At 39.9% G+C, this 17,755-nt stretch overlaps 1 protein-coding gene across 5 annotated transcripts in view; it reads right to left on the bottom strand.

The window, feature by feature from the left end:
* Positions 1–200: 200 nt before the first annotated feature.
* The window catches only part of rhobtb4 (Rho related BTB domain containing 4), a 40,689-nt gene continuing 23,134 nt past the window's right edge, over positions 201–17,755 (bottom strand). For all 5 annotated transcript variants that reach the window (XM_017452111.3, XM_047149645.2, XM_017452112.3 and 2 more), the window contains 8 exons: positions 16,641–16,826; positions 15,746–16,547; positions 14,806–15,025; positions 13,291–13,409; positions 7,096–7,246; positions 6,057–6,145; positions 5,690–5,795; positions 201–5,572 (listed from right to left, as the gene is read on the bottom strand). In XM_017452111.3, coding sequence (XP_017307600.1) covers positions 5,391–5,572; positions 5,690–5,795; positions 6,057–6,145; positions 7,096–7,246; positions 13,291–13,409; positions 14,806–15,025; positions 15,746–16,547; positions 16,641–16,826 — 1,855 coding nt within the window. In that variant the 3' untranslated portion in view covers positions 201–5,390. The remainder of the gene's footprint in view (positions 5,573–5,689; positions 5,796–6,056; positions 6,146–7,095; positions 7,247–13,290; positions 13,410–14,805; positions 15,026–15,745; positions 16,548–16,640; positions 16,827–17,755) is intronic.

Here is a 17,755-nt window from a genome sequence, read left to right as displayed (position 1 = left end):
ATACTAATTGTTATATGAATATAAGCTGCTTGATAAAAGCTTACAAGCAGTTGTTCCCTCCTGTTGAGAAAAATACATTTAATTCTATACTAAAGTACGCGCTTTGCTAAATGCTTCATTTAAAACTATGTTACTGAGTATCACTCAATAAAAAATTCTCATGTTACCATTTCAGTGAAAAAAAAGACAAAACGCAAACATTCAATAATCCACTTAAAGTTTATTAAAAGCCCAGTTAAACATTAGAATACTGAAACGGCATTTCGCCTACTTATTTGTTCCATTTGTACAAATCACAGTGGTTCAAAAAAGTATTACAAAGGTTTCATTAAAACATTTTTGCAGCATCTGCTGAACATTCTTATTGTTGCCTTTCTTTCTTCCATTTTTTTTAATTATAAAAAAGCCCTTATAGTGTGTTGTGTGTGCTCTTTTTTGTTTCATTACATTAACAGCAATTTTCAAAAGAAGTAAGAAGTTAACAAGATTAACACAACGTGCTTAATGGTATAATAGTTATATAATAATATAAAGAGAATAAAACAAAAGGAAGAATGGTCATCAGCTTTTACTCAGTTGCTGACCGCTCTCAAACACCCAAGGTGGCCTTGAGACGGAGATCCGCACTGTACATAAAACCGACGATACCATTAGTGTTAGAATTGGCATGTTAGTTTAAAGAAGGCCACTTCCACTGAAAGTGAGAGCTGTATAATCGAAGTTATGATAGTATTAACCCCTTTGCATATTGTTATTCCCCACAGTAGTTTGTATAAGATGCATGAAAAAAAACCCAAAAAAACATTAAGCATCTAAACCACAAAGACATAACGCTAAATGTCTTATGAATTCACTGCATGGAAAATACAAGAGTGGGTTTAACCCAAAGATCAAATCCTGCAATTAATCAAAGAAGTACATATACAAAAGTGTGAGGTACAGAAAATGAAGAAATAATATTTGGAAGAAAGAATAGTGAACAATTTTGAGAGTGGATGCTGAATCAGAAAGGAAATAGCAGCACTGGAAGAAGCATGTACAGCCTCGGACTTCCCAATAACGCAAAAGTCTTTCCATCACGCCATAAAATGCGTACTGCATAATAAGCTGCGTTCAATAGTTCTTATTTGCTTCTGTAGAGGGCACGAGTGTCCGACTACAATGAATACTGTAGGCTGTACGTGCTCTCCCATAGCCGTACCAGCATGATCACATCAAACCCAAAACATTTATTTCCACTTGGTTCAGCAAAACAATGAGAGCTGGAAATATTTCATACAGGAAAAGCAATGAAAAGGATGCAGCATAAAGCCAGGTTAGAGAACAGTAAGCTGTGCTACATAACGTTCACAGGCACTGACAGTAAGAGGAGGAATGCGGTGGTCAGCTGCCTGGCTAAGTGCCTGTGTGTGTTTATGCGTATGCACACATGGTTTTCTTTACAATTATTCAACATCTAAAGGCAGTAGTAAGAGGCCCTCTTCAGAAAGGCAACACGATTTTTTTTTCTTAAAAAAAAATAAAATAAAAAAAAAATTCAAAAGGCACAGGTATAGAACAACACCGAGCCCTATGGAGCATTACTATTGCAAACTCTGGGGGAGGGGGTGTGCAGGTTTTTTTTTTTTGAGCAAGGACATGATAATCCCAGTTAAAAACTGTATATAAAATGGTTATTAGACTTTCTCCTAAATGTAACATGTATTTGTATACGAGCTCATATAGGAGAACAGACTAATAACAAAGTGCACACCTGATTCTTAATACAAATGTACACATGACTGCATGCAATCATGTCTAGGAGACCATTCTTCATGCACATTTCCTGTAAACGTGCATCACTTCAAGTCAATCACTATAAAAATCAGGAAAATAAGTTTGTTTTTCACAATTTAGGCTAAAGTGCATAGGCGGTTACACTGTTAATAAGGGCTTATCAATTGTTAGTGCTGTTGAAAAAGTCTCAAAAAAATGTTACCCGAGCCATAATAAGGTTTCTAATAATACTCATACAAAAGCCACAAAACCGTCCCTCAGAACTACAGAACTACATCATACACCCCGTCTATTTTTAAAACCTAAACTTAGCAAAGGCAATAACAATAAAGCACACAGGTTATATACAGAGACATCATTGCCTTCACCAACAAACATTGAACACAAACTGCATGGAGCTAAAAAAGTCCACTTTGTTTATGGAAGAAAAATTACCATGCTACAAAATGTAATGTCTTTTTAAATGCTGGAGTTTAGGAACAGTCAGTCATGCACGACAGATCTAGACAGCAAAAATGTTTAAGGGACAAAAGGAGTGTCCAAAAAAAAATCACCAAGGCAACACGTTCCACCTTCAAGTACAGAAAGACACTGTATAAGAGGTAAACACTATTGATTTGTCTGCGAGAACTGTTTTATAGACGTTTTAACATTAGGTTACTATTGAAGTGCTTAGTACGGAGACAGTAACATAGCAGAGCAATTGCAAACTGGTGTATTCACCGGCATGTTACATTGCTAGACAGAGGTTGATTTTAGATCACCAACTGCTATTTTTAATGATCTAAAATGTCAGATTTTCTAAGATTTAGCTCAAAGGGCCCCACCTTGTGTCAAAGGCTTTTGCTATTTCCTTCCTTCCAAAGATCAGCTTCATTCACACATGGGCCCCATGAGATTCTCACGCATGTCTATTTCAGTAGCTGTTGATTATTCGAACATGTCTCTAGTGAGAAAAAAGAAGAAGAAATCTTTCCACATCATATGTCTCCAGCTAGCTACCAGCGGCACCTGGGTGCAGTCTCACGGAGGTGAAAAATCTGAAAGCCAGAAATAGTGGAAGGTGCTACAAAAAAAGTCGAACAGTTTTCTGTTTTAACATTTACAAAAATAGCACTTGTGAAACTGAGCTTTCAGAAATAAGCGCCTACTTTAGCACAACCCAAGCAAACAAATACCTAACTAACATTGATGTCTTTGATAATGTAACAGGATCACCAGATACAGAACAGCACAATGCGTTTGAGAAATACTTCATACTTGATGTAGGGACAAAAGTGGAAAGGTTACAATTACCGAGCTGTGCTGTTGCCACATAAATACCACATCAGTAGAATATACCAATACCACAAAACCCATTTTCCATTTTGCTACAAGCCTTTCTACTGAAAGTCATAAAGCTTTTTGAAGAAAAAAGGAATCAATCTTTTATCCAACAACTTTGCTTTCCTAAATAGTCAAGATTTTGTTGCTGTTGTTGTGTAGGATTGTCACACAGAAAGTAATTAATTACATGAGCAAGAGAAAGAAGTAACCACTGTGAGAAAAGAATACTATCACTGGGATATTTAGTAATTCCAAGCACCATTTTAACTGTATGAACTGGAAAGTGAAGGTACAACTCTGTGGCCTTATATTCAGCAAATAAACAAAAAAAACCCCACATTGACTGAATCCCAAACTTATTTCTGTCTGCAGAGGTAGAACACAGCAGGTTAGACTGAGGGAAGCTAATTTAGATCTTAGCAAAGAAGCAGGAAGGAAAAATATGGCAACCTTATTTTTGGTTATGTTGCAATTGAGTAGATTTTAAAACTCCTGGACAAAAATACTGAAATGTTACTCTTATATGAAGGGTGGAAACTTTATAAAAAAAAAAAAAAAAAAGAAAAAAAAAAGGCAAGAATTGCAGATTAATTTCCTTGATCTAATGCATTATACAAACCGAAGAAACAACACTGCCTCTAGTGGCTTGGAGAAGTAAATGCAAGTAAAAATAAACATCTTGGTAGCGATCAGAACAAAACCCTACTCATTCAACAGAATTTAGATAATGGTCATACTCCCTTAGCAGTGTTAGAAATAGACCTAAATTAAGACCTTCCTTTTACGTTTTTTCCCCCCCGACACCAGAATCGTCTCTTTGGTGCATTACTAGAACCTTCTTAGGTTAATGAACAGAGCATCGCACCATGTTTATTTAGTGTCCTGTTTCTGCCCACATTCAGCTTTAAGTGCCAGCAGTAATAATTCGTGGCCCTCATGTGTCAACGTTGCGAAGAAAAGGTTCTAAACAGTTTCACATACACAGTAAAATTGGGATCCATCAACGGTGAGTATGCAGATCATATGCACAAGTGTGCATTGTAAAGTCCAATTGTTCATAGCCACCATACATGTGCATTTCACTGCTCGGTTAAATACAGACACACCCACAATTAACCATATATAGTATGTAAGCGAACAAACAAGTAAATCAAAATCTGAGCTATGGAAAGAAACTTCTTTCTAGATTTTAATCAATAAAGTGGAGAATAATTAAGGTGTGTTGTTTAATTTTTCTGTTTGTGGTGTTTGGGAGACACCTGTAGGCATAAATCGTGGTTGAAAGAACTTGTACATGAACAGGCAGAACAGGTATTGCATTTGTTTGCCTCATTTCCCTCTCCAATTTAGGCCGAAATTGATGGTCACAAATGTATCGGTATTAGTTTTGTGCTCAAATGCAAAATATACTCAGAAGCCTAAGTGAACGTTTGTCTTGATAAATCCCACACTCTGCATTGAAAAGTTCGTAAACACAATTTCTGCACAGATTTGTTAGTAAGCAATGCTGATAAATGAGGGCCCTTGAGTGGAGTTACCCCAATAGTGCCTCAGTGGAAAACTGGAAAACCAAACATAAAGATCAAAAAGGGGGCTACAGAAGATCCAAAGCAACTTCTTTGTTCTTGAGAATAGGCAAAGGTTATACATTACTGAGGCAAAAAGCATGTACCACAGTTCAGCTGGATGTACCTTTGCGGATTACAGAATAACAAATCCCTGACGCTGTTTTAGGTGCTAGGTGCAAGGTATGTGTAGCTCATATATGTTGGATATATACCCCAGAAATAGGATTCAGAGGAAGAGCTCATCACAACAGCACCATGCTCTATGCATGCTCGGGCGCCAGCGCCTAGGCTTGGTACTGAGGGGGTGAGTGAGGATGCGTGGGTTTGTAGTCGTAGCACAAGAATAACAGTCTTAAAAAGGTGAAGGCAGATCACTGCCATGAAGACATTCCCTATGTGGTGTCCCTACGTGGCCTCCAAACTTGCTGGATTAACACAGTGAAACACACAACACAGAGTGAGAAATTCTCCCCTTCAGTTGATGAGCTAAAAACTCTTATGGGCCACAGCTTTTTGCCTCAGGCTTGGCATTAAACCTGGCTTGACGAGGGAAGGCAGAAGCACGGGGGCGAAGTGGCCCCAGACAAACGTCCATCAGCCAGGATGCATACATTGGACACAGACACAGGTCTTCCCAGGATCAGCTGAGAGTCCTGAGGCTGAGACAGTGTGAGGGGTTTGGGGTGTGAGCGGTGGTGGTTGCCGGATAAGGAAGCACCCTCAGGAGATGTGGGGTGCAGAGGAGGATGGGTGTCTCCAGAAGCACCAGCCACGCTTTGTGTGTTGCTTGCGCAGGATTTCTTCCTCACGCTCACGCTCCTTCTTTGAGCGGTTGTAGCGGTCTTCCTCCTTGAGGAACCACACGGGGGGCCAGCGCTGCTTCTCAAAGTGCTTCTGATTTTCTGGAGGAGACAAGGGAATGAAATGATTGAAATGTTGAGAGATATGGACAAATATGATCGATGAAAAGGTCAGAGATGAGGTCAACTGTGATATAGGGATAGGTATTAGGTCTATACCTGGAGACATGGTCTTCATGTCTTTGGGGAACTTGCGACACACACTGTTGTAGTTGGTGCAAATGTGATGGAGGCACCAGGCAGAGAGCTGTTTGGCATTGTGGAACTGTAGAAAGGGAGATGAAGTGGATGTTGGCACAAGGCTTCACACAGTGATTTCCAACAATGAGGCTCATTTGAAAGGCAACGACTGATCATCCTTTGAACTTGAATTAGAATAGGCTATGAATAAATGTTAATTTGGGGGATTAATGTGTTCCCTTTGTTACCTGGCTACTTCAGTATTCAAAAAAGTATGCTTAACAGAATAATAGGCCCATCTACTCTGAAATTGGTCTGTTTTTCCACAGACTTAAATGAAGATTACCTGAGCCATTTCTAGGTAAGCCAGCACCTGTCCATCAATGTCCGCTCCTTTTACTGCCCACTGCAAGAGCTCTTCAACTGCATGTTGCTCTGTGGAACACAACATACCACAATGCCAATGTTAATATTCTATGTGGCTTGGGATGGTAAACTTTTGCCTATTAAGGCACTATTCCGATTGGATTCATTTACATGAATAGGCTGGGTAATGTAATTATTACCAAAGTCTCCCTGGGATAGTTTTTTTACGGACTGTGTGTGTATGCGACTGGAAAAATGAAACCCTAATATACCTTCTAAAAACGACAGGTTAACATAACCCCAGGTAATACACACACACACACACACACATATATATATACATATATATACATATATACATACACACACACACACACACACACACACATATACATATATATATATATATATATAAAAATATGCCATCTGAACTGACATGTTGGTAAAAATTCTTTAATATGCCGTGAGGAAAGAGGTTTTGTGCTTTTTCTTCAAGACACTACAAGAAGTGGTCTTTTTTATCACCTCCTACCGAAACCAAAATTAAACCAAGTATTGGTAGAGATGACATTTCAAAAGGACCTAAGAGAGAAGAGATGCTTCCGGGGCTTTACCGAAGTCAATGAGGTCCTAGCCCAGGTATAGCCTACATACTAGTGCAATACCTGTGCAGCCACAAGAACTTAGAGTAAAGGTCAAAACAATCGCTTTGCATTGAAATGAGGTGTATGTATTTATGTATGCATAGATTTTTTTTTAAGCATGACAATCACGCATATGGAAGGCACTCCCATCTCTGATTTATACATATGCTAATGGATCATAATTAGGAGATATTTCCTCTGGGAACATTGCTTAACAGAAATTTGTATAGAAATCTTATCCTGTCCAAACAGTATTTGAAATATCAGGCTGAGTTTGGCACTCGACTAACTGCTAGATGTGTGCAATCTGTAGGAATTTGTTATATTCTTGAATGGTGAACTGTAATCATTTTCGGAATGCAGAAATACGCCTACCTGTAAGAGCCACAAGGCGGGGCAAGCAGAGACGGTTGGCTAGTATTATGAGGTCAATCGGCTCCAACTCGGGGCAAGGTGTGAGCAAGCCACAGTACAGATACTCCAGCACAGCTCTCATACAGGAGGTACTGGTGTTGGGTATGGACACCTGAATAAAGAAATAAACAGGGAGAAAGAAAAAGAACTAAATAAAACAAATACATTATCAACAGCTGCCCATATTGTGAAAATATGAAAAGAATCTGTGGAAATCTGTGGATGTTTATTCACAGCACAACTCCAGCATATATAAACTCAAGGGGCCGACTGATCCACTAGTGAAGCAATCTGCTTTTCATCTCTCCCAGTTGACCCCTGCTTGGTCCTGGCACACACCCATAAATCAGGGCTTCAATCTGACTACACAACATGAATTGGGAGGGCAAGTGGTCAAGAGAAAATGAGGGTGGACATATGTGACAGATTAGGGCATACAGGGGAAGAGAGGGCCAGTGGCCTCTGTGAGGGGTCTTTCATCTTTCAACAGCACTGCATGAAACTGTTACCATTGCTGATTCAAAGCTCTGGGCAAATAATTCTGCAGGCTCGACGCCAAAAAGACGGCCCACAGACACAACACTTTTGTCAGACAGTAGTGAAAGGACTCTAAAACGTGTCCCCATTTTCCAACACCACCTTCAAATCTCATTCACTCCCCCAGCCACCGGTACACACAACTAAAAGTAATCATCTACTCAAATTTGTTCTCCATTTTCTGCCCAGAAGCTCAAGAATTAAAAACGGAGGAAGACTTTTCAATGTGCTCTTTATTTGGACTTGGCAGGATCTACAAACAATGGCATGCATATTTAACTCTAGCAAATCAAGAGGCAGCTTTTAGTAGATATCAAGAATGTTCCAGATCCCAACCATGGCAGTCTTTTCTTCATGCTGTCACTTTCCCCCATGCTGGCATTGGCACCTCTGTGAACTGACACAAGATGTAGAGAGTTTAATTGCCTCTGGATGTGCCTCGTCTTAAGGACCAGAAGTCTCACATCAGTCTGCAGAACAGAATCCTTCACTTCTCCTGGCACCATGAAGACTTTCATACTATAAATGACACTAGGATTATCATGCCTCTGGAACTGGTCTGAATCCAAGCCCTTAGCACTGAAAGTATGACTGGACATGATCCAGTGATGATAATTAACTCCTATTCTGATGAAACAGTTTAGAAAGAATGCACAGTCATGCACAGTGGAGACAGAAAACATGCCAGATGACTGAAAGTCAAAAGATGGCAAGGTAGGGGGAAAATTAGACAACACCAGAATAGCCCAGGGGTCCTTCTGAAGCCTCAGGGGTGCCCCACATCAGCCTGACTAAGAACCAATTAGCAGAATGTCAGCCTCACTGTGAGCTCTAATTACAACTAAAGGGCAAAGAGTTAAGATGTGCAGTAGTAAAGCAGGAGGTAGCATCCAGTCAAAGATTCACCACGGTGATCTGGATGCTTTTAATAAAATTGAGCAGCACTTTAGTCCTTTATTCCTTCCAGCTCACTTGCCTCCTCATTTATACACTGCTCAAACAGGTCAGGTTCCCAAGCTTCAACGTTCATGGTAATGTAGCCATCAACGCCATAGCCGTCTCATCGTCATCTGTTTTCAATACATCTACGATGGATTTCTCACTGATAGGACATTGTTTTCAGGAGCCAACAGTGAAGTGTGACTGTTATTGCTTACATCTGAAATTTTTTGCAACTCTTTAACTGCACTAGCAATGTCCCTCTGTGATGTCAGAGCAGCCGGCATTCACAGGAATATGAACGAAAACACAGCATCAACCAACAAATTAGCAACAGAATCTCTGAACAATTTTGTATTTACAGTACTTTAAAGTAAATGGTCAAATATTTATTTGCCTTGACTTTTTACAAATATTAAACAAGTATTACAAATCTTGTTTCAACATTTTTCATTGAAATGACAATTAAGTATTTAACAAGAAAAAAAAAAAAAAAAAAAAAAAAAAAGCCAGAGAGAAAAATATAAAAGTTGGGAAAGACTGTTACAACCCCCAGTCTACATCATGCACCCAATGCTTCCTGTTCACCATCTTTTCTTTCGCTTCATCTGACAGGTTTTCACAGTTGAGATTTCAAGCTTCCTCTCGCTCTCGCACTAATCAACTCTGCTGTCATGAGTGCTGTTACCGCGAAGCTTTTTGATGCCTGACTGTCGGCCACACTTTCACAGAGCAAGCAGTCATGCACAGTGCAACCGATGGAACGAGACATGCATGCTCAAGGGTTCAAACAGATAACTTTGCTTCTTGAAGTTTAGGGTTGGCTGCAAGTGCTAAAATATCAGCACACTTCATTATACACTAAATCCTAAATATTATTCTGCAATAATGCCTGCCTTCAGAGAACAAACATCTCTAGTTTTTGCAGCCTCCGGTCCTGTTTCCATGAATGCAGTGGTAGGTCAGAGGTAAAGACGTTAGACTATTGATCAGAAAAGTCATGATCAGCTTTGGACTAATCTCAGCACTACCAAGCATCCACTGCCTTTAACCCTCAACTAAATGAGATAAATGTAAGTCGCTCTGGATAAGGGTGTCTGCCAAATGGTATAAATGCAAATGATTGCAAAAAAAAGAGACATGAGTGTGATATAAAAAGTGTAAAATTAGAGAAGTGGCACAGATGTGTCCGAGTGTTGTGGGGTTATAGCGCAGTTCAGAGTAAAGGCACTTGTATTCCAATACAGCTGCACTCTTGCAGAAAGCGTCTCACAGAACTACTAAATGTTTTTCAGTTCTATTTAGGGACTAATATTATGAGTACTATTCAGCGGTGACTACGGGTGAACTAAAGGACGCTCCTAAACTGCCGTGGCTCTTAAGACCTCCGAGTGGCATTGTGTCTGCTTATACAGAACACTGTGCTCTGCTTGACACAAGGCCCAGATCTATTGCAGCTCATTCTATAAATAGTGTGGAGTTCACTACAGTCAGTTGTCATGCTGACTTGGGCCACAGAGAGCCTCAGACGAGGCTGTGCTCACTGTTTACGTCTGGTTTTGTGTCACTGTTGTTTGCTAGGGTACAGCTTACCCCACAGTGGTGCAAAAGGCCTGTCTGAAAGGCCAAGCTCAAAAAGCGTCTACAGGCGATGTCAGAAAGAGGCCTGCAGAACACTGTCAACTTTGCAGGCTTAATGTTTGAAGGAGAGTTCATTTATAGGCATAGGAATGATATTTTCATCGCCGCATGCTGCCTCGGATGCCTTCCATTGCTATTTTATCCCCCACAAGATGACTTATTTTTTTGCAATGGCAACATTGAAAACAAAGCATACTGCAAACTGGGATAAAGAATCAACTTAACTAATAAGCTAAAGACACCCAAATCATCATTGGAGCTACTAAGAAGATAGAAAGCATTGCATTACTACACAGATAGATTCATAATTTTGTTTTGACGTTACCTGAGCCTCTAAAATTCTGCTCTACATCTCACTGACTGTCATTAGTGAAAGGTTTACATGAAAGGAGGAACCAGTCATATTTCTTGACAAAACATCCAGGCAATAGGTAGCAAAAGAAAAAAAAAAGTAAGTTGTTTTGAATCCTGTCATTTTCTTAGTGCCCTACTTCCAAAATGTTTGTTCAGGATATTTGGGTCACAGATATTTGGATCAAGGTATCTGCTTTTATAATGAATACTATAGAGGTACAGTTTTTTGCATCTGAAATCTTGTACTGAAATGGCGGCAATGAAATTATCATCAAGAATATGACCATGATCATGACATGCCTTTTTGAGAGCAGGATTATAGTTGCTAATGTGTTTACAGTGTTTAAGATGATACCTGTAAATTAAGTAGGCCATTCATTTTTAGGCATGAAAACTAAATGCTGCTTCACAAAGATGAAATGCTTCCCGAAAAGGGATAGTCTTGCAATGACAGGAGCTAATATTTGTATTAAATATTTAATCTTATTTAAATGCATCCACTGACTGAATTCGTGCCATAGGGCCCATTTTGTTCTCCACCACCTTGCATTGCTCTTTATAAGTCCTCTCAGTAAATGCTGTTAGAATACAGAAGTGGCCAGCATCTAATTTCTTGCATCAGTCCCTGGACTGCCTGTAAGTTTAGCTCCCTGTAATGTCTGTAACACTATACAAAGTCTTCTTATTCTGTTGCTGTTCAATGTGCCAGGACACCTCGAGTTCCTTCACCGGCTCTCTCGGGTCAGGACAGTCTTGGAGCCCAGCCCGTGAGGAGTTTATCTTTCCAGAATTTGAGCTGGCAGCTAGTTGTCCATGAAAAAATAAATGGTGTGAACAGGGGAATTGTAACCTGGAACTTATAAGATTTAGTTCTATATGAAAGCTAATTAAACAAGTTATTCAAGGTCAGTACACTAAATATGATGACTATGATGATTAATAATGAACTAAAGCTAATGCACTATAGCTCACTACAGATTTATATATTTGTTTTTATATTTTGGTATTTTTTATTTTTTGTGGCTTAGCTCATGCCTATTATAATATCTTAACTGTAAACAGTTTTGCTGGGATGTGAAGTGTACTTTCAGGTCAGGAAACACCAGAGCATACAAACTTCCTGCCACTGCAACCTCAACTATGCACCTAACAAAGATATAAATATACAGTATGAGGGACACTGACAGAAGCCTGAGTTTGAGGTCCACTTCATACTATGCCTAGCTTATTCATCACAGTCTTCATGAGAAAATACTTGACACACCAATTTTACCGAAATAAAATCTGCTTGCCAGCTGTCCAATCTTTATCAATAAGATTTTGTTTTTCCTCCAGAATATATTCACTTAATATCCTGTACACCCATCCATTTTCTATACCATCTTGTCCTACTGGGTCGCAGGGAACCTGGAGCCTATCCCAGGGAGCATGGGGTACAAGGCAGAGTACACCCTGGACAGGGTGCCAATCCATTGCATGGCACAATCACACACCAATTCATACACACACCCATTCGGACACTTTGGAAATGCAAATCAGCCTACCATGCATGCATTAATATCCCTCTATCCAGTGTCACCCAGAAGGGGATGGCTTTAAATGGTTGGTTCCTCTCAAGGTTTCATCCTTATTCCATCTCAAGGAGTTTGTTCTTTCCACTGTGCATGATTCAGACTTGCTCCTGCAGTTGCTTCTTTAAATGCTTCTTTATACACCTTTCCATTTCCTTTGGACACAGTTCAGAATCCTCAACTTCACCAAAACACTGACACCTGACTGAAGCACTCAATCATCCCAAGATCGAGACCGAGTGATGCCTACTGTTAAAACCTTCCCGAATGGAAACAGGGTCAGAGTGTGCTTCCAAAAACCACCTGGCCACATGCTACAGATAAGATTTCATCCAAGTCCATGCAACAAGATTTAAAAGCATCTCTGGAGCATCTGTTGAATCGGTTTGCTATTAGACACTTTCAAAATCTATAGCACAACAGTAACAGTCTAGAAAAAGAGAAGAAAAATAAAAAATATACCACAAAAATGAGATGATGCAGTCGATGTGTTAATAATTGCGAAATCTCTCTTGGCAGTGTTTTGGGAACTTCAAAGTAGGCAAGGCCAGACAAGACCCAGACTCCTCTAGTTTCTTTCCCTCCAAGAGCTTCAGACACATAGACGCACAGACTATCTCAGCAAGCAGACATCTCAGCAAGCATTTCAGTGTGTGTGTGTGTGTGTGTGTGTGTGTGTGTGTGTGTGTGTGTGTGTGTGTGCATGCTCATATTGTCCTATGACCACCTCTGTTTCAGTCTTTTGGGGTCAATTTGCCCAAATGAGCCCGTTGAGGGGGTGCCACGACCAGCAGGATGCATAACTCTTCTATACAAACATGATGGTTTCTTGCTGCTGGCATTGAAATGTGGGTCAGGTTGCCATGGCAGTAGCCTAATTTCGACTACCTGTGCCAGTTACTGTTAAGGATCTTGGAAAGCCCTTGAGAATTGTGATTTAGTGGCTTTAAGTCACAGTCACTGTTGAGGAAAGTAAGTGATGGCTTCTCAATGTGACCTTTAACAAATGTACATCTATTTCATTGAAGAAAAATGTGTATATTTTAATGGTTCTGATCGAGTTACACACCAATACAGACCAACTCTATAGCCAGACATGAAAATCTCAGCTTACCTCCTCTATGTAGCTCTCCATGAAAGACCCACGGAACATGGCCGCCATCCAGTCGCAGCTGGAGATGAGCAGAGGCTTGTGCGCAGGTAGGTAGCCATCGTCCAATCGGAACACCACATCTAAAACCATTCGGAAAAGAGCACACATCTTGGCGTGTGTCACAGAGTCGGGGCTACAGAGGGGGAAGACAAACAAACACAGAGAGACAGACGGAGAGACAAATAGACAGACAAACAAATAATAAATAGACAGATACACAGGGCTAATAAGAAGACCGAAAATAGTGAGGAGGGGCCTGGCAGATGGGGCTAGATATGAAAATAAATATCCTTGAGTTGCACAGTTGGAGATGTCATTTTAATCCCTGAAAATCTGTGCAGTGTATTTTTCCGTAGATAAACACATGTATATTAAGCAGTTTTGCAAAGAGACACAGGCAAATGTCATGTCATGCAAATGTCACTGCTCCATGTCATTATTTCAAGTTAAAAGTATAGAACTGCTGTACAAAAAAAAATTAAATAAAAAAAAAAGTCATCTGTTAACCAAGTATTCAAATATGATTAATTAATTGATATTATCAGCGATATTAAGAATAAACAATTTATTTGGTAGAGTTGCCAAATCATGCCAAATAATGTATTACTCAGTCACTGAATTAAGTGTGCATCCAGGTCCTTGAACAAAATATTATTTAGGTCTGAAAACTATTTTTCCATTAAATACATCTTTCCATTAATCAATATTAAGATCTTTAATATCTAGTGAGGAGATTGCATGGCGATTAGTCATTTTTTAACAAGTCGCAAATTCACACCTAAATTAAACATTACAGCTAACATTTGTGCCCCTGCTTTTTTGGTGCCCCTCCAAATATAATTGGCACCAGTTACCGCTGATAACGTTCACACAGCAAGCGCGAAAAGAAGGAAAGCATCTAAAACAGAAAGTTAGGAGAGATTAATGATGGCACTGGTTGAACAGAGAAGCAAATAGAGGTATATAGAGGAAGTGAGTGATATAGAGGAAGATGGGTCATCATCATTAATGACATTAAACAAAGACAAAACATAGAATACAAGACATGACCGACTACAAATAATACACAAATAACACTCAGCACATACGTAACATCAGACATATTCACAGATCACACAATGGATCAGATGACAAATATGAAAATAATATTCTACTTTGCAACATAAATATCAAATAAAAATATAAAGGATACAAATACGTCACCAGAAGACATTGGAAGCAATTCTATTCAAATTCAACTAGCATATGAATCAAAATAGAACTGCAAGTTTGACAAGTGAACTTATTAGTCGGATTTATACATGAAATGATCCTACAAGTGGTTCGTGACTGCAGACTAACAGAAGCTGTTACATGACAAAAATAACAACAGACTTACCTTCACTGGCAAGAACATCTACAGTAACAGGCAAACTAATTTAAGACGAAAATAATATTTGTGACAAAATATGAGGTAGCCAAACATCCGGTGCCTACCAGCAAATGTGCCTTTGCTCAGGCACTCTTTGATTCGGTTGGCCCGGCGCACATGGAAGGCTTTGGTGATTTCCTGGTTCATGAAGCTCTCACGGTTCAGCACGTTGGCCACCATCATGCGCAGATCAAAGACTTCCAGAAGCTCAGCAATGGTGGCCACCTGCATCAGGTCACTCCGGCCTTCATCTAGGTGACCCGTGTACAGGTACTGCAGCACGGCCTGAGCAACGTGAGAGACAAACATCAGCAATTCTAGAAATACACATGCAACCCTATTTCCTCATGCAAACACCACTGTATTTAACCCATAAATTATTTAAACAACATTTCTAAATTCTATATTGCTTAAAATGGTATATGAATTTTCTACATATCATGTATATTAAAAATAAATGGATTGTCTTTGTGTAGGACAACCGTGAGGATAAGGATAAAATATAAGGATAAAACATTATATCTGAAATGTAAAAAAAAATCTGTGTGTTTATAAACAAAAATTATGTTTTAAAACTGTTATAAGTTTAGACAATATAAGTTTAGAGTAAAATATAGCAATTGTCTTGACATCTTGAATTTTCTTCACTATCTTCGATTTAAAAATAGTTTAAAAAAGCTAAGACTTTTGTTGGGAGTCTGGCATAATTATTTATTATTTCTTTTGGAATTCTGTATAGAAAAAAAATCAGTTTATAAAGATATACTAGAAAGACACTGAGAACGGTAAATAGTTTTTACAGCACCAGAAATCAGGATAAGAATACATGTTAAATTACAGTAATGGCCTCAAGATTAATTACATCTTGGCTGTTTTCACGAAAACAGCCTTGTCCTTAGGAGTGGACACTAGAACGGAAAATGCCCAGAATTCAAAATTTTAATAAAATATTACTACATCTCAGAGCACACATCATGTAGACGGTATCGTCTTTTTGGTACTTACCCTGAAAGGTGCCTCCTGAATGAGTTCATCCATGGACACAACTGTCATGAGTCTTGGTCGACTAGTTACCGGGTCATCCACCCTTTCCAGGTACACGCTGAGGAAACCCCGGCCCCATCCTGAAAGTGGGCGGCCGGTCCCCAGGGACCCCACAGGGTACTGGCCCCTGACTGGAAGGGCATTATCACTTTGGGAAGTCCTCAATGAGCCCTGCTCCAGCAAAAGCAGTCTCCTTTCACCCTTGGTTCCCCCATCACCATCTTTATCAATGTCAAGGCTCTTGGCACGTCCTGCCTGCTCTTTGGCTCCTCTTCGACTTTGCTCCTCCTCTTCACCACCCTCCAGAGTCTCATCTCCATCCTTGTCCTCCTCTGTAGATCCTAGGTCCATGGTAAACAGGTCGTAGAACTTGGAACAGGAAGTGGCTAGGTAGAGTTTATGAGCAAAAACACGAGTGGCACCACGTTGGAGAAGGAACAGGACATCTGCGCATAAGGGCTGGCAGAAGAGAGAGTTGGGGCCTTCTCCATCCATGGGAGGTGGATCGGGGATACCTACTACAGGCCGCGGAGGCCTGGGAGGCAAAAAGGGGGCCTGAAGAAGAGGCCGCTGGACCTTCTTTAAATGGGACTTCCAGAATTGGAGGTGGCGACGAGAAATCAGTGCTGCACGGATGGCATTGTCGAAGACGTCCTTGACGCCAAACTGGGCGACAATGCTGGTCTCGTAGTAGGGTACCCCTAGTTCTTTAGCCACCTCATGGCCTCGTTCTGGTGGAAGGATGTCAGTGGGTTTTATGGGTCTGAGGGGGAAAAAGTGATAAACAAATTAAATTCAAACTCAAGCAAAACAAAGGTTGAGTGGATATTTCAAGGATAAAGGATTTGCGTCATACTTGGCCAGGGGCCTACGTGCTCGGTTCACCGCGTCTAAGTCAGCATAACGGAGGTCCAGCTGACAGCCCACCAGGATGATGGGGGTGCGGGGACAGAAGTGCTTAATCTCAGGGTACCACATGGTACGGACATGGCGGAGGGAGTTCGGGTTAGCCAGGGAGAAGCAGAGCACCACCACATCAGACCTAAAAATAATAGTGCATTATTAAGATTTTGTATAAACACACATCGTTTTTTTTCCTCAGATATGAAATATACAGACAGAGATTGCCTTGATACATATTTAAATCACTGTGTTTGGGATCATTTTGTTGTGACTCACTCAATGTATGAACAAAGACAAGGTGGATAATTATCATGAATATTAATGACAGTTTGGCAGGCAAAAATAAACATGGAGTGTTTGTGCAAATAATGATTTCACACTAGGCTTTGATTATCCCTTTTTTTTTTTTTTTTTTAACAGGGGCTTCCCTATTCTTCCCTGAGACATAAATTAATGAGGTGTTCACAAACAGTTGTGTGCATGGTGCCAGGCATTAAGGAATGCAATCCACAAGTACATAATCTTGTCATTTTGATTATTATTTAATTCTGACTCAGCATGACTAAACAATAGAGCATGCCCTCAACTATATTAAAATGAAATTGTCCCATTCAAAATGATGTGATTAAATCACTGCATGGCATTTACACTCACTTGCCGATAGGAATCCCAGTTAACACTCAGTCAAAGTTCATTATGAAGCTAAGGATGTTTAAAAAAAAAAAAAAAAAAAAATCCATATTAACATGCACATGCAAAAGCTCTCAGGTGTTGCATGATCGCACAAGTCAGGATTCATACCCAAGATCACTGACTCACTTACCCAGCTATGTTATGTACATAGATTCAGGGAGTTTATTACTGGAACTGCTGCTCTACAGGCTGTAACTTGTCAAAAGTTTAGGTTAGCTTTAGAAATACTGTTTTAAAGTGGTGTGCTTAACGTTGTGGGTTGTTATGCAAAACCTGTGAGGGACGCCACTTTCCACATTAAGTTGCCCTTTCCAAGGAAGTACCCTGGCCCTTAGCCAGTTAAGCAGCAGCACCGGGCATTATCAGTCTCCTTGT

The sequence above is a fragment of the Ictalurus punctatus genome, chromosome 22 (genome assembly GCF_001660625.3).
Source record: "Ictalurus punctatus breed USDA103 chromosome 22, Coco_2.0, whole genome shotgun sequence".
In the NCBI taxonomy this organism is placed as follows: Eukaryota; Metazoa; Chordata; class Actinopteri; order Siluriformes; family Ictaluridae; genus Ictalurus; species Ictalurus punctatus.
Note: the sequence above shows the minus strand (reverse complement) of the source record. Positions and strands in the feature narration are given on the sequence as shown.